We start from the raw sequence: 24387 nt of genomic DNA on the forward strand, positions 1-24387 counted from the left end.
GAGAGTCTGCTGGCAAAAAGAGAACCAGACAGAGCTCGTAATAAAACCAGAATCTACAGTTTACTAAAACATGTTAGCAACATGCTAATTCATGCTAACAGCATGTTAAAACAGGCTAGCAACGTGCTAATTCATGCTAGAAACGTGTTAAAACATGCTAGCAAAATTCTATTTCACGCTTGCTGTATGTTAAATCATGATAGCAAGGGTCACATGGACATTACATATGGTATGTTGTGTCGTGTAATTCCTGGTGTTTCCACAATGTTGGTAACTTGATGCACCTGAAGGTGCTGATGATTTGCGGAATGAGGTTCACCTGTGATGTGTTTTTTTAAAAAACAATCTTTTCAGTGTTTCACAGTACACACTGATGATGGCTTAGGCCGAAACGCGTCTGTGAGGACATAGTTATAATACATTTATGAAAATATAACCAGAGAGTGCGGTTTTTCATCTTTATTTTTAAATAATGCTAGCAAAACATGCTATTTCATGATAGCAGCATGCTAAAACATGGTAATCTTATACTAAATAATCTTAGCAACATGCTAATTCATGCTAACATGGTAAAACATGCTAGCAAAAAGTTAATTCATGTTAGCAAAGTGTTAATTTATGGTAACAACATGCTAGCAACTTGTTAATTCATGCTAGCTTTGTGTTAATTCATGATAGCAAAATGGTAAAATGTTAAAAAAGGCTAATTCATGCTAGTAGCTCGCTTATGTTAACAGACATGTTAACTCATGCTAGCAACGTGTTAAATCAAGGCCAGGCAAGTTTATTTATATAGCACATTTCATACACTATGGTAATTCAAAGTGCTTTACACAGAAAGGAATTAAAATAATCACAAAATAAAAGCAAGGAAAATTAAAACAGTTATAATAGGAATTAAAAGAGTAAAAAGATGGTACATAGACAAACTTCTCATCTGGCAAAACAGCGGTGTATCATATTTTTCACAGCTCCCAGTTTTACTCGTGGATTTTCCCGTGGTGATTACAGTGTTCTTTTGGCGCTCCTAAGAAATCTATTGGACGTCTCCAATAGACCCGTTTTTTCCCTAAAATCGGACAGGAGGAGCTCTAGGACTGACGCACGGGGTAACCTCGTGTTCACTTCCCCCAAATCATGTTAGCAATATGTTAATTCACATTAACAATGTGCTTAAACATGCTAATTCAGGCTAACAGCATGCTAAATCATGTTAGTGATGCACTAAAACATGTTAGCAACATGTTAATTCATGTAATTCAGCAATTCTAGTCAGTCATGCTTGCAGTGTGGCAAAACAAGTTAGCAGCAAGCTAATTCATGTAAGCAACGTGCTAATTCATGCTAATAATGTGTGAAAACATGCTAGCTACATAATTAATGTTAAATCATGCTACAAACATGCTAATTCATGCAAGCAACGTGTTAAAATGTTAATTAATGCAATATGCTAAAACGTTAATTCATGCTTGTAATTTCTTTCTCGCTTTCTTTCTCTTTCCACTTCACTAAATTTAATGCTTATAAAACTTTCAAAAGCCAACATTAAAGTTTGTCCCAACAAAATGTACTCATCTAATTATGGTTGTTGTAGCGCTGTGCTGGAATTTATTTTCAAGGAAGTACTGTGTCTATTAATGGGTAAAGCTACAGTAACGTCTTCAGCTAGTCAGCCTTGAGATCCTCTCCATCTAAACTGGTTATATCTCTTAAACCTAGTAGTGAATGTTTTATGAGAGTTAGGATAATCTCTCTCTTTCTTCTGTTTTGAGAAAGAATCATATTCATCCACACAGTCACACACAGAACCGAAGCACAACCAGAACGATGTTCATACATGCAGTTTTGTTTTTTAACCACTAGAGGGCCAAAAGTTACATAGTGTACCTTTAAATTAGATGTTCAAATTAGATGATATAATGTATTTATATAATAGTTATAATAAAAAAATATATATATTTATTTATCTGATATATTCAGTCTGTATTGAGTTATATGTTTACCCCTGTGCTGTGTACAGGTGCCATCTCGGTATCTCGACCGCTAGACTTTGAGTCCTGCAAGGATTATTTCCTGACGGTGGAGGCCACGGATGGCGGAACTCCGCCCCTCAGTGCTGTTACCATGGTAAACATCAACCTGACGGATGTCAATGACAACGCCCCCATGTTCAGCCGCGACGCCTACAGCGTGTCTATTAGTGAGGATGCTAACATAGGAGACACTGTGGTCAAGGTAAGAGGTCATGAAATTCACATCAGTCTTATTTTTGTCTTTTGAGATCCGCCTTATAATTCGGCCTTTTGTCACGGTTGCCTAGGTGACCGCAGAAGACATTGACAGTCACGCGAACGGCGACATCCTGTATTCCATCGTCAGCGGCGACCGAGAGAACCAGTTCTTCATCGAGCCAATCACGGGCCAGATCAAAGTCAATAAGCAGCTGGATCGAGAAACGGTGAGGAACATGGGACAAAATCCCACAGATCAGGGAACAGACGAAAACAAGAAGAAATGAAATATTTCACAGCAGACATCCACACATGAAAGCCTTTAATAACAGACTTGGTTGTAGGGATTAATTTATTATTAAAAAAGATTATCCTTGTGTCTGAGATTAAGATAATGGTATTACACCGGTAATACCGTTACATAACAGATAAAAAAAAGGTGGGAGAGATTATCATTGATCGAGTTACTGAGACAGATTCTGCTACATATTTAACATAAATTTGGCTCATTATGTTTCAAACTTCATTTGTATTTACATGAGTGAAAATTTGCATGAGGCTTTTTTCAAGTGGCACGTAATGTTATATCACTGCAACCACTAGATGGAGCTAAAGCTTCTTTGGATGATATGCAAAGTTTCCTTTTATACTCTCATGTCAATTAGCTTAATGAAGTCATTGTTGTTTTCAGCTTACCAAGTCTGTTCAATTATAGACGGTTAAAGGGGGGTCGGCTAATTTCCTGGCTCTTTTGAAATACGACTTTGATGTATGGTGTAGACATACTCTATTAACTCTCAGTGTAAATCCTCTCCAAAGTCCATTAATTGTAACTAAGCTGCAAAAAAAAAAGAGAGAAAATATAATGATTCATTTAGGAAAAGAATCCCTTCTGAATAGTGTTTAACATTATGAGTGGAGTTTTGGGAGAAAATAAAATTCAGTCCCTTTTAATGAACAGAGAGGAAAATCAAATGATGAAAACATTTTAGGAAAAGAAAAATTCAAAATGGCTGACTTCCTGTTGCGTTTAGGGCTTCGCTCCAAGAATCTTTTTCGTAGGTATTGGGACATTACATTTATATGCCGTTTTTTGTATTCGTTTAAGAAACGTAGCAGGAGGAGAGCTTCGTTGAAATTTTGTTGGTGGCGCTGTTGAGCCATTTTGCCACACCTAATTCTGAAACTCACATCAGATGTAAATTATCCCCTGTTCTGACACATGCAAAGTTTCGAGAGTTTTCAAGCATGTTTAGGACCTTAAAAATGGGAGGCCCTCATTTTGGAGAAGAAGAACAATAAAGAGAGCAGTTCTAAGGTCTTGGACGTTTAAAAAAAAGAGTTACAAACTGAGTTTGTGTGTCTGTATGTATAGAGCTTCAGATGATCTGTCAGCTTCTCATGGACTATTTATGACACAGGCAGTGTCAGAGTGAAAGTGAAAGAGAATATATGGATGTGTGTTCATCTCTCTTTACTTTGTACTCTCTTTTCATCTCTTATTCTGTATGTTTTTAACTCTCTCTCTCTCTCTCTGTATCTGTAGATGGCTGGTTACTCGTTGTCTATCAGAGCTCTTGACAGCGGGACGCCAGCCATGTCCTCAACAGTTCAGGTCAACATTGACATCTCTGATGTCAATGACAACCCGCCCACCTTCACCCCAGCCAATCACACCGCGGTTATACAGGTACGATAATGAGCGACGGGTAAATCAGCCAATCACGTCCGAGGAATCTCATCAGTTTAACATGAGCTTTTACTCAACAACAGGAGAACAAGCCTTTGGGAACGAGTGTCCTGCAGCTGTCCGTCGTCGATAAGGACGCCAGCCACAACGGCCCCCCTTTCCATTTCCATATCCTGGCAGGAAATGAGGGGGCGTGGTTTAAACTGGATAGAGAGGGGCTATTGACGTCCAATCGGGTGTTTCGTAGGTCAGAGGGCACAGAATACACCATTCACGTGCAGGTAATGAGAAATGCTGGAAATAAATTTTTGTAAATGTAATTATGTAAACCTTGATTATACACTACTGTTCAAATGTTTATGGTTGGTAAGATTATATATATATTAGGGCTGTCAAAAGATTAGTCGTGATTTATCGCATCCAAGTGTTTAAATAATATCACTGTGTACTGTGTATAATTAAATTTGTATATATAAATACACACACATGCTTTTATATATTTAAGAAAAATGTGTCATTTATATATAAAAAAAATGATATTTATATATAATAGAAATTATATATAAATATATACAGTATATGTATGCAAATATTTCTTAAATATATACATGCATGTGTGTGTATTTATATATACAAGATAATTATACACAGTACACACACATATATTATGTAAACACAAACTTTTATTTTGGATGCGATTAATCGCGAATAATCTTTTGACAGCCCTAATGTATATATATATATTATTCCTTAAGGAATTCCTATAAGGAAGTCTCTTGTGTTCATTTGATTAAAAAAATACAGTAAAAACTGTAATATTGTGAAATATTATTACAATTTAAGGTAACTATTTGCTATTTAAATATATTTTAAGATCTAATTTATTCCTGTGATCAAAGCTGTATTTTCAGCATCATTACTCCAGTCTTCAGTGTCACATGATCCTTCAGAAATCATTCTAATATGATGATTTGATGATCTAGAATCATTTCTTATTATTATCAAGCCTGAAAACAGTTGTGCTGCTTCATATTTTTGTGGAAACTGTGATACTTTGTTTCAAAATTGTTTGATGAACAGAGTTCAAATGATTTATGAACAGCATTTTTTTAAATCTACATTGTAACACATATTATAAATGTCTTACTGTCACTACTTTTTATGATTTATGCAATTGACACAGTTATTATATTTTAAAACAAGCTGCATTTTAATCAAATCACACACACATTTCAATTCAAATAATCCTTCTGTGGTTTGATTGACACTTGATCCAGCCAATCACTGTCTGCGGTTTCACACTCTAGGCCAGTGATTCGGGTCGGCCGCCCCTGTCGTCGATGGCGAGCGTGTTGGTGCGTGTGATAGAGGAGAGCGTTCACAAGCCAGTGGCGTCACCTTTACACGTGCACATCGTCACCATGGAGGACGAGTTTCCAGGAGGTGTAATCGGTCAGATACACGCGACAGACCAAGATGCATTTGATATACTGACCTACGGACACACACACCAGCAGAGCAGCCTTTTCAAGGTATTTGAGTGTGTGTTCCATTGGTTTGCCTTTTCTTTACACACCATGTCATATTTGTATTTTCTTTTAGAGCAGGAGTTTCCAAGCTTTTCAGTCTGCTGAACCTCTACAACTCAAACTTGTTTACATTGAGACACTTTGAGATTCAAATAAATGTAATTAATAAAACATTTTGTTATATAATTGTTTATCTATACCAATCAAAAGTAGTAATTTTTACGGTAACACATAACTTTATTTTGATGGTCCCTTTTTAACATTCTTTTCACTATCAGTAACTTTGCAAGTAGATGTCAACTAACTCTCATTAGAGTATTAGTAAACTGTCTGCTTAATATCTACTAACTCTTAAATGTGATGGTCCTCCACAGACATTCTACTGACTTTGCAACTACATGTCAACTTATTCTTACCCTAACCATACCAGTTTATTAATACTCTAATGAGAGTAAGTTGACTTGTAGATGCAACGTTACTTATAGCCAACAGAATGTGTTAAAGGGACCATCTAAATAAAGTGAAACCATTTTTACAGTTTATTTTTTTACTTTTTAGAACGATAATAAAGTCATCATGAAACTATGAATATAACGGTGGAAAAATGGAGATTATCTTAAACAAAAAATGATCTTAAACTATCTTCGCTTTTCAAGGTTCATGCTTAAACTGGTTTTTATTTTGGTTTTGTAAAGAAATTTGTATTCGTAAAATATCTAATTTCAAGCATTTAAGTATAAACTTCTATATTAAATGTTTTTATAGTTATGAGAATCTTTTGACTTGGTCGTTTTATTTTTATATTTTTCATTTTTATTTTCATTTTTATATTTATATTTTATTTTCATTTCATTTTTATAATTAATATATATATATATATATATATATATATATATATATATATATATATATATATATATATATATATATATATATATATATATATATATTTATAATTTTATTTTATTTATTTTTATGTATTTTTTATTTTATTTATTTTATCATTATTATTATTTTTTTATATTTTTGAGTTAAGTTGTGTTGTCAATATTTTTGGTAAAATAATACTTTATTAATATAATACTTACTAATATTTTTGGTAAAAAAAAGAAAAATAATACTAAAATGTAATTTTACTCATTGTACTTCATTTATTTTATTCTGTCAGACATGGAGAAAAACAACATAACTCTAATTTTGATTTCAATGTGTAATTTGTGAATCAATTTCTTGTATAGTTATGTGTGGTTACACTTTATTTTAAGTGTCCATGTTAAAGTGTAATTATACATCTGAGTAATGATAATTAACTACATGTACTTACTATAGGATTAGTATGGTTTGGGGTTAGTTGCATGTAATTATGCATAATTTATAGTTATTAGTACACTTGTAACAAGGACACTGTAAAATAAATTGTAACCTTGTGCTTTTTGATGCATCTGTGTTTGTCTCTCCTAGGTCAGCCCTCGAGATGGTCGAATCATCGCTCTGAGCGGGTTGGACGCGGGCCGCTATACCCTCAACGCTACTGTAACCGACGGCCGCTTCACTGTGAGCGTGCCCGTGAGCGTGCACGTGGAGCAGGCCTCGGTCGAGATGCTCCACGACGCCGTGACGGTCCGTTTCGACCGCGTCTCCCCTCACGACTTTGTGTCCCGTCACCTCCCTTCGGTCAAACGTGTCCTGTCTGGTGTCATGGCGACGCCCCGCCCCGACGCTCTGCACGTGCTCAGTGTGCAGCCCGTGGAGTCCACGGGGCAGCTGGACCTGCTGGTGGCGGTGGAGACGGCGGACGGCGGCGGGTTCTACAAGGCGGCGTTCGTGACGCAGAAGCTGAGCTCGGCCCGACGCCAGCTGGACCAGGTCCTGAGGGTGTCTGCGGTTCTGGATAAGAACTGCTCGGGTCTGGACTGCAGGGAGGCCCAGTGTGAACAAACCATCACGCTGGACTCACACAGTCTGCTCACGTACAGCTCCACCAAAACCAGCTTTGTGTCGCCCAAGTTTCACAGGAACACACGATGCGTGTGCAGCGGTGAGTGTTCAGCCCCTTTCACACTGAAATCCGGTTAAAAAATGACTTTTCCGGTACATACACAAATGTGCTGTTCACACAAGCAACGGCATACCGTATATTTACCAGTTAGATACTATTCACACATCAGTTTAGTTTTAAGTACAAACTTGATGAATCTGCATGTTAATATATACACACAGTTTCTGTGCGAAAAATATTGAGTGATGCCTGTCGGTTGGACAAATACTGCAACGAAACATTCATGTATACACTACACCCTGGTACACTACAAAAAAACGTCTCTTCATCAATCACACGATTACCATTGTTGTTCGACATTTTGAACCATTTCCATCAGAGAATATTAGAAAACTGTGTCAAGTTGAATATTTAATGAGGGAATTGTGAGGCAGTTTTTAATTGATCGTCTGTTGCTAAGCAACTCGCCATAACATTCTAGCATTGATTCAGGGGCCGTTTACTCCACACAAGTAAAAACAAAAACTTTTTATGTGTTTCATTTACTCAACAACATTGTTTTGGGGGCACTGAAAATGCAAAAAAAAAAAAAAAACAAGCTTCAAAGTGCAAGTTTTTGAAAACGATACCATCATTGTCTCTGTGTAAATTACAAAGACGCAAATTTGTTCAAATGGTGACATTATATATACCCTTATTACTTCAGTCTAAAGTGTTTCTTTACAAGGTGACATCGCCGACTAATGGCCTGGCATCAATAATATAGTGTTTTTAATCATTTATGCCAATCCGTGCGACATTGCAACGTTGTTGCCTGTACACGAAAAATGCAAAAAAATAAATAAAGTTTTTAGTACATACCCCCTCACACTCTATATAAAAACAGAGCCAGCTAACCTATGTCGATGATACACATGTAAAAGTTTCCTTAAAGGTAGGTTAGGCAATTTTCGAGCGGCTAGCAATAGCGAGCTAGCTTTGAAAGCATAAGATCCCACCCTTCCTTCAGAGGGTCTCCTAAGCCACGCTTCCTACAAAACACATGAACACACACGGCAGATTCTGCAAAGCGCCATGAGAGACGACTGTTAAACTACCTCATGTCTCAAAGCACATACCATTACAATAATAATGAACATAAACATCTTAAAGAGCTCTTACTTGTACCACCTGACTGCTGCAGATTAACTTCTGCAGGAGTTGATAGTGTTGCCATTGAAACTCCAAAATTCGAGTCACGAACCGCTCAGAGTATAATGTCACGGGTTTCCATCTCTTCCAAATTACTGTAGTTATGGCGTGAACGCAGCATTAACTCATTGTTTTGGTTCAGGAGGAACTGTAAAAGGTGGCAGCTGTTTCATATGTGGTGCTCAGTGACTGACGTCTGTCTAACTCATAGCATGAAATGCACTGATGAGGTGTGATGTCTGTGCGAACAGGTGCATGGAGATATGCAAATACATATGTTGACAGGCAGATAGGACATCCTATCAACTGAATGCAATGATTCACAGAACATTTTACGGTCCTATGTATATGTGTATATATAATAATAATAGATAATTAAATAAATATAATTATTGCATTGTTTAAATTAATACATTTTAGCTAACTGTGAATTTGTATTTGTACATTTCTGAAACACTTAACTTAAGACAGTTACCTCTGATAACAGAACTCTCTAAATTGTAATGTGGACTCATGCACTTTCTGTAAAGCTGCTTTGAAATGATAAATAAACGTAAAATCAATATATATATATATATATATATATATATATATATATATATATATGTATATATATGTATATATATATATATATGTATATATATATATATATATATATATGTATATATATATATATATATATATATATATGTATATATATATATATATATATATATATGTATATATATATATATATATACATTTAACTTAGTGATTGATAATCAGGATGTGAAGAGAGTTTCAACCAGCATAACAAAAAAAAAACATTTCTGGACCAAATCACCTACCCTGCTTTTGACACAAGGTTAAAAGTGCTCTTAACCCTTGTTTAAAAGATATTAATCCAGGGTGAAGTGCAGTGTGAAAAATCCTTAGATAAGCTCAGCTATTACACATACACTTACACACTCTTGACCACAGTGTCCTTGCACTCAAAAACAGCAGGAAAAGAAACACGTTTTTAGAGTTGTGGCCATTTAAATTAAGCTTGTTCTTCAACAAAAAAAGAAAAAGTAGTACACCACTACTTGTTTTGCAATGGTAATTTCTTCTTCTGTTTCTCTCAGACGGCAGTTGTTCTGCCGCGTCGCAGGTGTGTGTGGATATGAGATGTCCTGGTGACATGCAGTGCGTGGGAACGGACAGTAGCAGGGGACCGTACGCGTGCCAGTGTCCGCCGGGGAAACTTGGAGAGTGTGCGGGTAACCTTTGACCCCTGTGTGAAGCCTCTTTAGATGTCATATATAATATGGCACCTTGTGGACATATTTCTTTTTCTCTCTGTGTGTTCTTCAGGACACACCTCTCTGAGCTTCTCTGGGAACAGTTATATCAAGTACAGAGTGACGGATGGTGAGAGAAGCGGAGAGATGAAGTTAGCCCTCCGGATCAGAACGCTGCAGAGCAAGGGAATCATCATGTACACGCGTGCAGATCCGTGCAGCGTGCTGAAGGTACCGCGCTCACATTAACACTCAATAAAACACACTTGCATGCCCATATCATTCATTTGCTTTAATCAAATTACTGTTTAACAGGGAAATCAGGTTAATGTTAAAGAGTTATGAAACCATTTTGAGAGGCATGTACACCACTGTTCACAAGTTTGAGGGTGTTTTTATAGCTAAATTGAACTCAGTCCATAAGTGATTAACTTTACAGTTATAGAACCAAACTGAATGAAAAACTGATTTCAACTGAACAATGACTGAACAATTACTATTGTCTTTTTAAAGCTGCTTTACAGCAGAATTAAATTCTGTTTGCATAGTTGAATCGTTATTTTCCTGTTTATCACTGTAAAGCTGCATTGAAACAATCATAACATTAATTCATTGAATCGTAAAAATGAAAAATCACTGTAATTTTAAAATCAAAATAAAACGCAAGCTAAAAAGATGACAATTTATGTGTTTATCTACATGTCATGTGACCATTTACAAACATCAGTAGTATCATTAACCTTGAACATGCTAATGTGTTAAATTTAGTGGTGGGCATAGATACATATTTTTAATCTAGATTAATCTCACTGTAATATTGGAATTAATCTAGATTAATCTAGATTAAAATGGCTCATTTGAATTCTGCCGAAGGCATTCAGAATATGTGTGCTACCCAAATAATGACTAAAGGGCACGTGTTTCTTAAATACAAAGTGACATTTAAAAGAACTTGTGAAGAAATGCCAGAGATATTTTTTACTATTATTAAAACTAACATAATAAAGTATGAATTCTTTTATTTTATTTTTTTTACTTTGAGCAATGATGGAGCTATAATAGACTCTTCTTATGAGCATATAAAACAAAACAGCTCCTTGGAAAAAATGAAATGTAGCCTAATATTGTAGTAGTTATAAACAAATGTCTATTTTTAGTTCAGATTAACATTTGAGGGCAGCAATTTTATTCATAATGTCAAAATAAAACCAATGTAACGTTACTTGAAAGCATTATAGCCTACTATTCCTGCCAAACTTCCATGGTTGCAGTTAGTGTTACTACAGTAAATCCATGGTGAATGTTGCTGATCTGTGGACACCGGATAGTTCATTCATGGCACAATGTTTCTTCCTGGCTTCCACGCACTGTTTGATCCGTTAATAACGGAGAAATGTGAATGTTTCTCACTAGATCTCACAGCAATGTTATTACTTCTGTGGCAAACTCAAATGCTTTCTTTACTGGATCTCTTATTAGCGCTGTGTAGTAACAGTGTCGCATGATCACGATCGGCTCGCGCTGCACTGGTCCAAACTGATAAACGGTCCTTCAACCACACAATAACGAGTAGCTCAGTTTCGTTCCGCTTACATTACGTTTGCCATTTGATGTCGGACAATGTTGTGGACCCGCCTACATTTGAAATAACAAAATTTTGGTCGGCAGGAAAAATGGTCCAAGGAACCGTTCGGTTTGAAAATGCGTACCCAACACCGAACCGAATTCGGCTAGGTATACATCCACGCTAAAATATCAAGGTGAAAGTCATCATAGTATAGACCCAGCTCCCAACCCAACTTTGAGAATAGATTAACGGCGATATTTTTTTTATCGCCCGATAAGAGTCTCATGTTAACGCAGCACGTTAACGCCGATAACGGCCCACCACTAGTTAAATTATTGAATTATTAACTTAAAGGGCTCGACGCAAGTGTGTTTTGCTAGTTTCAGCCCGACACAGTTATCATTTTCACGTCCTGCGCCACATTGTATAAATAGCAAATGCATTTGCTCCCATCTGTGCGCCCATGTGCATGCTGGTCTGAAAACAAGGTGTGTTCAGGCGTATTTTGAGGCAACTGAAACAGACTGCGCCACTGACCAACTGAAACCTGGTCTAAAGTCAATGGCACAGTATTTTTTTTGTTATTTAAAGAGAGTGTTAGTAATATGCGCCTATAGGTGGGTCCACAGCGTGCGTACACTTTGTCCTGTAGAATGTAGATGGTCTACTCGCGCGCTTTAACCTTGCGCACGATCAGATCCGTTTCCTCGCTAGAGAAGCATTCAGCTTTTCCGCTTGCAAATTCCGTCATGTAAATAGCGAATCCGCCATGTTGCGAGCGCAACTGGCTTTCAGTGGGAATGGGAGATGAGACTCTGATTGGTTTATTGCATGTTACGCCCAAAACACACCCATTACTCATTTAGAGAACAGGGACAACCCTTTTAGACCATGTTTGTTTTTACATACAATTTGTATGCGTCACATTTAACATACGTATCTGCATTTGATTGACAGATCGAAGAGGGAAAGTTGTGGTTCCAGTTGGATTGCAGCAACAGTCCCAGGAGCATCGGGATCTCCGGCCGACCGGTTAACGACGGGAACTGGCATCACGTGGTCCTGGAGTTGCGTGGAAACTACAGCAGCCTCTCGCTAGACGACATGTATGTGGAGCGGCGGCTGGCCACGGCCAAATACCGTCCTTTAGGAGCAGATTTGTCCATTTATTTCGGAGCGCAGGTGTCGCCTCCGGACGCCCGCAGCTTGACGGAAAGGAAAGGACCGCGGGTCACCAATGGCTTTCAGGGCTGCCTTGACTCCGTGGTTCTGAACGATAACGAACTCCCGCTGCAGAACAAACGCAGCCCGTACGCGGAGGTGGTGGGACTGACGGATCTCAAGTTGGGATGCGTTCTCTATCCGGACGCGTGTGCCGCCCAGCCCTGCCTCAACGGTGGCACCTGCATCAGCCTGCCGTCTGGAGGTGTGTGTGTGTGTGTGTGTGTGTGTGTGTGTGTGTGTGTGTGTTCAGTTTTGGCTTCAGTCAAATCAGCTTAGCCTCTGTCTACTGAGTCTGATGGAGACCAAATGACCAATTATGTTGATTAAATCAGCTCCTGCTTTCCACATGCTCTCTAGTGAATCTCGTCTCTCCTCATCTTCTGTTCTCTCCTTGTCTTTTCTCTTTGCATTTCTTCTAGTCTTGTTTTTCGTCTTTCCCCTTATAACCTTGTCTCCTTTCGTCTCGTCTCCTCACTTCTCCTCTCTTCCCTCTCGTCTCGTCTCCTGTCTTCTCCTTTAAACTCATCTCCTCTTTACTCCTCTTGTCTCGTTTCATCTCCTTTCCTCGTCTCCTGTCGTCTCTTCTCCTCTCTTCCCTCTCGTCTCGTCTCCTGACTTCTCCTTTAAACTCATCTCCTCTTTACTCCTCTTGTCTCGTTTCATCTCCTTTCCTCGTCTCCTGTCGTCTCTTCTCTTCTCCTCTCTTCTCTCTCATCTCGTCCCCTGTCTTCTCCTCTAAACTCATCTCCTCTTTACTCCTCTGGTCTCGTTTCATCTCCTATCCTCTTGTCTCCTCAAGTCTCTTCTCTTCTCCTCTCTTCTTTTCTCGGCTCGTCTCCTGTCTTCTCATCTCTTCTCGTCTCATCTCGTCTCTCTCCTCTTTTCTTGTCTCTTCTGTTTTCACATAGTACTGTCTCTTCTCATCTCACCTGTTTTTGTCTAGTCTCTTCTCTTCTCATCTCATTTTTCACGAATTGTCTCTCCTTTCTCTCTTCTCTCTTTGTCTCCTCTCACCGAATTATTGTACTCGAGTCTCATTTTTCTAATTTCATGTCCTTTCTAGTCTCTTCTCTTCCCTTCTCTTTCCTTATTTTGTCATCTCTGCTCTTCTGTTTTCTTCTCTTCTCACATTTTTACTTCTTATATTGTCATCTCTCCTATTTTTCCTCTTCTCATCTCTTCACTTCTATCTTAACGTCTTCATGTCTCACATCTCATGTCTTCTTCTTGTCTCACCTTTTCTATCATCTTCTCATCTCTTCTCATTTAGTTTCTGTTCATCTCTTCTTATCTCATCTCTTCTTTTCCTATCTCATCTATTCTTTTCATCTTATCTAATACTTCTCATCTATTATTTTCTCTTATGTCTCATCTCTTCTATGTTTGTCTCTTCTCATCTCTTTTCATCCCTTTTCTCTTTTCTTTTCTTCTCTCAACTTGTCTCATCTTGTTTACCTTCTCATCTCTTCCTCCTGACTGTAGTCATCTCTCTCTCTTTCACTCGTTCACTGGCTCTGATGAATGGAGCAGTGCGTTGTGGGAGTTGCGGTGTTGTGCCATACACATCCTCTCTGAAAAGGTCGTTTGTGCAGGAGTGTCTGCCAAACGCGTGTGCGTGTGTGTGTCTGTTTGTTTGTTTGTTTTTGTGGGTAGACCTGATAAAACCTAGCGCACTGTTTACTCACTGACATTTTCCACGCGATTTCCCACCGGCGTATGTCTGTGCGATTGTTTTGCAATTCCTGAACAAACAGTCTGTCTTGTGTTGTGTGTCTCTCTCAGGTTACTCCTGCAGTTGCAGTGCTCTGTTCACTGGAGGGCGCTGTGAGACAGAGATCAGCGTGTGTATGCCAAACCCATGTCAGAACGGAGGTGTGTGTAAACCCATCGGAAACGCCTTCATCTGCAGCTGCAAGAGAGGATACACCAGCGTAACGTCAGTTTACCAACATATTCAACTATGTCCTCTTAGTTATTCAGTTATTCATATGATGTTTGAAAGATGTATTGAATTCCAAAGTAAAAAAAAAAAACACTTTTCTTATAATTTGTTTTATATTTATATATAATGCATCTTTTAATATTTTTAAATATAAATAATATATTTTAGTATTTTAACATTGTTTGCAAAATAATGATAGTCTCACACACACACACACACACACACATATATATATTAATATTTTAAATATATTGTAGTATTTTAATACTGTCTGTAGTATTTATATTTATATATATATAAATGTTCATAATTTTAGAATATATAATATATGTTAAATTATTATATTTAATTATTCTATTATTCTAATTATTCTGTTCATCATTTACACACATATTGTATTTGCTTTTACACACTTATATTCATAAAATATTTGTATGTTTATTTATAAATGTATGATTATGCTTAATATATATAATTAGATTTAATATTTTTAAATATAAATAATATTATAGAGTTTTTAAATTGTTAGCAGAATAAGGATAGTTTCTCTCTCTCTCTCTCTCTCTCTCTCTATATATATATATATATATATATATAGATAAGTGTAAATGTAAATAGAATAACTTAAGTTACATATTCTAAATTTATTAATATTATAAGTTTGAATATATATAGAATATATATATAAAAAATGTGTAATGTTCATCATTTTAGATTATGTAACTTTTAAAATATTCTTTTTACATTTAAACTTATCAATATTATTGTTTTATTATTGTATTAGTGTAATGTTTTATATATTTCAGAAAGTATTGTCGAAATATTGTGTGCGATTCGTAAACGATGACGCTGCGTCTGACGAACGTAGTGATTTAGATTAATGAACTTAAACTTCCCAAAGTCAAAAGCTGCCAACAGAATTTAATAACCAGCATCTGTGCCTTACTAAAACACGTTCACAAGCCTGTTTCTGTTGGCACCACACCGTGAAAAACTGGCACTGGCACAGGCTCAGCACTGTTTCTGAATTGTTCACCGAGGTTGTGCTGTTGTGCAATCTGTGGCCACAAGATGGTGGCATCAATCTATCTGTGTTTGAGTAGCGTTAGTCTTTTTTAAAAGATAATTTCATGCCTCTCTCTGCACAGAGGAGATTATATAGCTGCAGTCTCTCTTGGCTTATGCTAATGTAGTTCATTACAGACCACGGGCACTTTTATTCACTCGTTTAGCACAATTGATGCCAATACAAACAGCCAATACAAAGAGAACTTTAAACACGGCCTTTCGTGCACCTGCAGTGTGTCTTTAGTCGAGTCAAGTGCTAAGTATATATAGTAATATTGTTAATAAAATATGTAGTATAGTAGATAGTGGCCATGTCTTCTCATCTGAGTGGCTTTGATTGCATCAACTTGTTTATAATGCAGTTTATAATTGCATTGTGATGACATTTTGATGAAAAGACCAGACATATTTATTCTAGAAGTAAATAAGGTCACATTTGATTTCACATTGTCTTTAATGAGTCTTTGTGGTGATTATCAGCCAAAAATGGACATAGTTTTTTTTTTTTTTTGCTTCAAAAACTTCTCGTTTTGTCCTAACCAGTAGTGACAGTTTGCTTAGTTTCTAACCGCCCACAATGAAATCTCACCGGTCCAAAAATCCAGCTCCAAATGTGTAACAACAATAAGTCCCGACTGGCTGTTATCGTGTGGTGTCGCGCGGCATTTTCACTTTCAGTGTAGACAGTCGGATTACTTTAGGCTGTGAACTAATCCCATCATGCCAGCTTTTCGGATACACTGTCAGTTTTTTTTATAGACTGATGCATTTCTGCCGAGTCACAATAAATTTTGAAGCAGGCCAAGGGCACTAAACTGATGCAGTGAAACCCAGTGAACCACTGAGTGTTTATTTCCCCTCTGCAGGTGTGAAGAAGACGTGAACGAGTGTGAACGCGAGCTGTGCGAGAACGGCGGCGTGTGCGTCAACACGTTCGGCTCCTTCTACTGCAACTGCACTCCTGGTTTCGTGGGCAGCGCTTGTTCTGTCCGCCCGGTGCTGGTTCCGGACATGCAGGCCGGACACGCGTACGTCGGGAAGGAGGAGCTCATCGGCATCGCCGTCGTTCTCTTCCTCATCCTCACCCTCATCCTCCTCTTCATCGCCTTCCGGAAGAAGGTGTTCCAGAAGAGCTATTCCCGGAACAACCTCTCCATGGTTCAGGATCCGGCTACAGCCGCGCTCCTGCACAAAGCCAACGGTGGGCACTACCCGCCCCTGCGCTGTGCCATCGGGGAGCCCATCAGCCTGTACACTGAGGGAAGCCTGAGCGGCCCGCCTCAGGTGCCCGTCAGGCCCATGGCGTACACGCCGTGTTTCCCCGGAGACCCTCGGGGGACCCTGGAGAAGAGGCACGGGGACTGCCGAGGCCCGGAGCTGACGGAGATGAGCACTTTCCATCCGTCAGAGTCGCCGCGGATCCTGGGCGGGACCAACCGGAGGGGCGTGGTCGTGTGCAGCGTCGCCCCCAATCTGCCCCCCGTCTCCCCGTGCCGGTCTGACTGCGACTCGCTGCGGAAGAGCCCCTGGGAAGACGAGGGTGAGAGAGAGATATCGGTCGTATGTGTGCTGTATTTGTGTGCGGATCAGAGTATTTGAGTTGAAAATATATTTGTAGATATCATTTTAATGTAATATATTAGATGATTGGAATATTAATAGCAGCGGAATTATATGCATTTATATTCAAACTAAATTAAGAAGAAAAAAAATCATATACCAAATATAACCCCAAATGAAGAAAATTCAAAGACTTTTATTTATTTATTCATTCATTTATTTGTAGTATGTCATTTTTTTGTCATTAATTCATCATTAATTATCATTCATTTTCACAAAACTTTTTATGTATATTATTTTTTCCCAAATTCTACCTTTTTTTATTAAATTAATTATATATCTCAACATCATATTAATATCATATATGTAATTGTAATATTAATAGCTGAAGAAGGATAGTAATTGTGCATGTATAAAGATGCTATTTTTTAAATACATTAAAATGCATATATAATTTTTTTTTAAATTAAGAAAATTCAAAGACTTTATTATTATTATTATTATTATTGTCATTGTCATTTTAAATAACTAATTATTTTATTATTTATGTTCACTAAACAATTTGTATATTTGATCATTATCTTTACAATAATATATTTCCCAAATTCTCTTTTTTCGTCTTAGAATATATTTATAAATATAATTTTAATATCATATATTAAATTATTGTAATATTAATAGCAGAATAATTATAGTAATGGGGCTTGTGCAGTATATACAAAATCTTAATTTTAAATACATTTTGCATATATCTTTTTTCTAAAAGAACCTTAAATTAGAATATTCAAATATTTAAAGAATATTATTAGTATTATGTTATTGGTGTTGAAAATTGTTTTCTTTCCAGTAATATTGCACAAATTCCATCTTTCTTTTATGTACACCGCTAGTGGTCTGTTTCAAGTAGTGTGTGTATTATTGCTGACATCCGTTGCACTATGGGATGTTAAAGTGCATTATAATTGCAATGCATTGACCCTCTGATTCAAAATATATATATATATAAAAAAAAAAAAACATTTCTCGCTACAGGCAGAATTATGCAACTCCTCTCCGCATCTCTCACATAGTCTGGTGTGTGCGTATGCATATTTTGTTTATGCAAAAATGTGTTTGCCAGTGTGAATTTATCAGAGGGCTTTGATCAGTTCATGCCTGTCAACTATGAAAAATCCATCCATCCCTTAACATGTTTTATTTAAATATCGTATTTAACTGCATTTAACCTCACACAGCTCAGAGATTGACTGAGATCACTGCTGTTCCACAAACACACACACACACACACACACACACACACCCTCTGGTATCTCAGTCACTCCCCTGAGCTATTTGGCATGCACGTTTTTTTATATTCAGACTTTTAATGAACCCTATACGCCAACACTAAGAACGCCAAAGCGTTGAAACTGTATAGCGATGCATTGATGGTTTTGCGACCTATGACTGTTTACAGCGTAGATAACAAAACCTGCTGCCAGATTTGGTGTTATCAGTGTATGTAATGGCGGAGCTCCACACTTTTATCTTCTTAAACTCAGCTCCGTTTCCTGCTGTGACAGTTACGGCAGAAGCGTACAGGAGCAAACGCTGGTATTTGTTGGAGCTGTTTCCGCCTGCAGCTTCCCACTAGCTAAGTTCTTCTTTGTTAATGATGTTTTTCCGGTAAATCAAATCAAAATACACTTTCATATGAAGGTTACAGCTAAAAACTGGAAATCTTAGCAGCAGGTGGAAACCGTTTTAAGGAGTAAAAGCTTTCAATTTATGGTTCATTTAATGTTGCTTTTTTTGTAAACCAAATCAAAAGTCACTTCGTGTGAAAATGACGTGGAAATAGAGCTGGAATCCTAAGCCTTGGCCCACGCTAAATCAGAAGAACTCTGCAGAGCTGGAATGTATGTCGATAAAGTTTTACACAACCCCTGGCTCTTGTTTATACATTTATTAAAAATGTTAGCTAGGATTGGGTACTGTTTGATTTTTATCGATTCAGATTCTTATCGATTCCCAGTTTCGATTCCAATGAGGTAAACATAACAAAAACGTATCAAACATATTTAACAAAACATTGTTGCAGCTGCATACACCCCCAGCTGTTTTGTTTTCATTAATTAAATATAAAATAACACGTATTATAGTTACGGAAGTTTTTCAGTCAGGATCAGTGAGTCCTTTTCTGGTAACACTTTATAATAATGTTCAGTTGTAAGTCATTTATAAGTGGTTAGTTAATGATGAACTAATTATTTTATGAAACATCACTATGCGTTCATAAATGATTTAATAAGTAATATGTTAATTATTTTATGTATGTTTTGTAGATTCAGTTATAAGTAATTTATAATTGATTAGTTAATGATTAACTAATCATTTACAAAACATGAATATGCGGTTCATTACATTTTCTTTGTCTTTTGTTATTTGATTACCATAAATGACACAGACGGCAGCAGGTTTATTAGGCTGCTGTCACTTTAAGAGCTGCACGGATCCAATATACTGTTACACATGCGTCTTCTTTCTCAACTGATTACGTTCACTTAAGACAAAACCGACTGTGTTAATTGGATATGTTGACCTCATTTTGTTTGTGTTTACCCGTTCAAGTGCAAGAAGAAATGAAATAGAGCTCAATTCGCTGGTCACACTCTACATGAGAGGTGGTTTGAAACCACATTAAAATTCACACAGGAATCAATAAGCGGATCGAAATGCGCGTCTTATTGAATCTACGGTTCTTGGAAATTTGGAACCGGTTCTCGATACACAACCGTAGTTATATTATGCTTTCTGCTACCAATAAAATTTGTATTCTCAATTCTGTTTAACCATTTTACAACGTTTAAAGGGATACTTCACCTCTGGGAAGATGAATGTGTATTTAAAATAGGTCATTTAAGTAGAAGAAATGTGAAGAAATTTTTTAATTTGGAGCTTTCTAGACTGAGAAAAGCCAGAAAATGTATTTTTGGCTTATGTGGATGAAAGACAACAACTCCCAGAATGCACTTGCTTCGCTGCCTTAGGAGGCCACGCCTACCGGTAAGGGAGCGCAGTTGAAAACAAAAAGGCTAGCCTACCAGATGAGTTTTCCAGGGATTTAGAGTTCGCCCAAAATGTCCGGGATTCGGCTTTTGCGTTCTACAGTCGCCATTCATCATGTTTACTGTGGCGAGCAGGACGAGGCTGACGGCCGCGGGAGAACGGCGCGAGGCCGGTGGCGTCATTACTGAGACGCGCCGGGTCTCGCATCGCTCACGGAGGAGCGGGAATTTTCTAAGCAATGTTAAAACGCACATCAACCGATCACTTGTTTAGCGTTCATGTAAACACTACAGTCAGATTCACCGATCGGAATGAATTCAGTTAGATTGAAAGGTGTGCATGTAAACAATGAATGGCGACCGCAGAAAGCAAAAGCCGAATCCCGGACATTTTGAACGATCTCGCCCGCCGGACAAGTCCGGGAAAAGGAGGATGTAACCCCTACTTACTCAGCTTTCTCCTATTATTCAGCTTTCTCCACAGAACAAGAGCATGCTAGCTTAGCTTCCAAAGAAAGACGGCTGACACTGTGTACATTCTGTGAGTGAGATCCCACCCTCTATGGGCAGGCTGAACACATTCGGAACAACGCCTTCTACTGGCTGTAGTCTTTAGCCTCTGGCCAGAAAATCCTCCGATGACGCAAAATGACGATTTTTGCGTCATCGGAGGATTTTTTCCAGACAAAAAATACATAAATCTCTTGTCTCAGGGGGATATGAGGGTGGAAAGCATGGTAATTCGAAAATACTACAGGTTTTCTACTAATACAAAGCTTAATGATAAATCCTGAAGTATCCCTTTAAATCCATGTTTTTTTTGTTGTTGTTTGTTTGTTGGTTTGTTTTTCAAAAATCAGCAGTGTGAATTCAGAAAAAGTCAGCAGAGATATATATATATACATACACACACACACACACACATACACGTACATACTATATATATATATATACACACACACACACATACACGTACATACTGTATACATATACATATATACATACATATATACACTACGTTTCTTTTTGTATTTTGTTTAAACATTTTTTATTAAAATGTTCTCTCTGTGCCTTTTTTTTTGTTTGTTTGTTTGTTTTTGTGTTGTTTTCATGGTTTCTTATCCAAGGTGACTTCCAGCAGATGTATTTGGGAATATTTCTCTGAGATAAAGCTTGTTGTGGATCTGTGGACAGATCTTTATTAGGAATGTACCTCAACTTTTTATCTCAGCTGAAACCATTATTAATAATACTCTAAACCATCTCAAACGTAACTCTTAAATACACATTACTGTACACGTTCCTTATAATCAATAAGCCTGCATTTATTTGATAAAAATAGGGTAAAACAGTAATATTGTAAAATATTATTACAATTTAAAATAACTGCTTTCTATTGTAATATATTTAAAAATGTAATGTGTTTCTGTGATGCAAAGCTGAATTTTCAGCATCATTCCTCCAGTCTTCAGTGTCACATGATCCTTCAGAAATCATTTGAATATGATGATTTGATGCATAATATTTTTGTGGAAAACGTGATCCTTTTTTTTTTGGATTCTTTGAGTAGAAAGTTCAGAAGAACAGCATTTATTAGAAATAGAAATCGTTTTCAACATTATAGATGTCTTTACTGACAATTTTCAGTTGAATGCATCCTTGCTGCATAAAAATGTTAATTTCGGTAAAAACAAAACATACCCTTTTTATTTGCATTATTCATCAGGCGATCTGTGAACGGCTCATGGGAGTGATTTTGAGAGTAAAAACAAAGAGAAAAGTAGTAAAAAAACCAACCTTTCCATTAAAAGACTTGATATAGCTCTTCACGTCGATAAATACTGACAGAAAAGTGGTTATTGAAGTATGTATATGGGCTCCGTTTAGTGAAAAAAGCTGATGGCAAATGCCATTCTCCCTCTGGCGTTAAATTCTCCCCCATCTGAATCCTCCGAGGCTTTTTACCGCCTATAAGTACTTATTTTTCATTTCCTTGTGGTGTGTGGTGTCCTCCATTCAAACCCTCTTAGGTCTTAAAAATCTCCACCTGTGAAATGCAAAGTGAGACAATTATATGCAGTCGTTTCCATGAAACCATTAAAGAAAAGATCAAAGCAAAAAAATGTCTGGGAAAGGAAAGAAATTAAAAGACAAACATCAGAGAAGTGACTTGTAATGGCGTGGAGATTCAAAACGTGTGTGTGTGTGTTTATTGAAAGTTATGGAAGTTGTGATGGGTTGACATCCTGATCTTTTGTGTTTAGGTAAAGTGGATTTGCTGGAGGAGGTCACATGTTTCTCTGGCAGTAACAAGGGCAGCAACTCCGAGGTCCAATCGCTGAGCTCCTTTCAGTCTGATTCCTGTGATGATAACGGTAAGACACTGTGTGTGTGTGTTTACTGTTGTTCCTACTCATCATGAAAGGATAAAACAACATGCGTCTTTCTTCAGGACTCTTCATACAGTCATCCTCATCATCATTTTGTTAATGGAGTGAATATTTTAAGTCAGATTGGTTGTTAGAGGTGTGTGCGTGCATGCGTGTGTGCGTGTGTGTGTTGCTGCTCTCAAGTCGGCCTGAAAACTTCAGAAATCGTAATTACGACCTGATACTCTTTCAAGTTATTTTGGTTATGTCAGTCAATTTCATATTTCTCACTTTTTTTGCAAACCTTTTTTTTTTTTTTTTTTTTTTTTTGAAGAGCAAAAGAAATGCGTATACGGTTTGCAATTGATCCTTCATCTGTCTGTTTGCTCATTTATTATTCATAATTTAATACCTTGAACTTGCAATGCGTAATTGGCCCACACTCAATTCTGCTGCAGAGAATTATGGGAAATGTAGTTTTGTCACAGATCTGCTGCCTCATAAATCAGTAAAAGTAGTATTTTTAAAGTAGTATAGTAGATTTATTGCTTCATCAAACACAATCTATAATCAACATTCACTATTGTGATGTATTATAGCATAACTATTATTTTGTATTTTATTTATTACTACCACTGTGCAAGTAAACCTTCGAGATTTTCATATGGGTTTTTATAATGTTTATTGAGTCAAATAAGGTCTGTGGTAAATATAACTCGACTATACTTAGGGCTATTTACACGACACCGTTTTCAACTAAAAACTTAAAACTTTTTATGCGTTTTGGCCGTTTATCTACATGACAATGGCAGTTTAGGTGCCAGGAAACACAAACCTTTAAATACGGGTTTCAAAGGCACTGTTTACACGAGAATGCTCACGGGTGAAAACGTAAAAATATTTTATCAGATGTGCCTTTCGTTTAGACGGCGACGGCGTTTTTGGGGCTTAAAAACGCAAAAAAAAGTGAAACCACCCTCCAGAGTGGAAATCTTAAAAACGCTCCACCGTCGCGTTCCCGTCTAAAGGGTAAAAACGCAAAATTCTGCTCACGATCTGCTTCACACTGCCACCTAGCCGCCTGGAGTGCATACTACATCGAATTTCACACACTTTTGTGCCACCATATGCACGCAGATCCCCCCCCCCCCATAATGCTCATCTAAACACAGAATAAAAAGTGATAACGCAATGCCACTTTTGCGTTTTCTCTTCAGATCATTTCCGTGTAAACATAGCCAAAGTGCACGTTTTTGAAAACGGTCTCCGTGTAAACAGCAAAAACTCGAATCTCTGAATATGATGACGGCATGCACATGCGTATTACGTGGTCAGTTTATAGTGTTTCATCGCCATCTAATAGCCTGGCAGCAGAATATGGAGTTTTTAGTCATTTTCATGGATCCGTGTGAATGGGGATCGTTTTGACAAGCGTGTCGTCTGTACGCGGAAAACTCAGAGGAAAAACTTCTCAGTTTTAAGCATATCGTTGTCACGTAAACGTACCCTTACACTGCACACACATCCCAAACTGTCTCATGTAGTTACTTATAAGAAACATACATTTTCAAAAATGAACATAACTGTTTTTTTGGGCTGTTTTCGACTAAGGATTTTCATAGTCGAATCTGATTCGTTAGATTTTGCCGTAGTCGACTGATAGTCGAACCTTTTTTTTTTTCTTTTTTTTTTTAGATAGCAGCTAGAT

At 37.4% G+C, this 24387-nt stretch overlaps 1 protein-coding gene across 1 annotated transcript in view; it reads left to right on the top strand.

Moving 5' to 3' along the window:
- The window catches only part of fat3a (FAT atypical cadherin 3a), a gene marked incomplete at its 5' end in the record, with an annotated part of 94079 nt that overhangs the window by 62526 nt on the left and 7166 nt on the right, over positions 1–24387 (top strand). The window contains 12 exons of the mRNA XM_081369683.1: positions 2021–2235; positions 2321–2458; positions 3778–3921; positions 4005–4202; positions 5229–5453; positions 6912–7488; positions 9747–9881; positions 9976–10133; positions 12427–12895; positions 14476–14629; positions 16570–17243; positions 22575–22685. Of these exons, the coding sequence (XP_081225809.1) occupies positions 2021–2235; positions 2321–2458; positions 3778–3921; positions 4005–4202; positions 5229–5453; positions 6912–7488; positions 9747–9881; positions 9976–10133; positions 12427–12895; positions 14476–14629; positions 16570–17243; positions 22575–22685 (3198 nt within the window). The remainder of the gene's footprint in view (positions 1–2020; positions 2236–2320; positions 2459–3777; positions 3922–4004; positions 4203–5228; positions 5454–6911; positions 7489–9746; positions 9882–9975; positions 10134–12426; positions 12896–14475; positions 14630–16569; positions 17244–22574; positions 22686–24387) is intronic.

The sequence above is a fragment of the Scardinius erythrophthalmus genome (assembly GCF_964197995.2).
Source record: "Scardinius erythrophthalmus genome assembly, chromosome: 7".
In the NCBI taxonomy this organism is placed as follows: Eukaryota; Metazoa; Chordata; class Actinopteri; order Cypriniformes; family Leuciscidae; genus Scardinius; species Scardinius erythrophthalmus.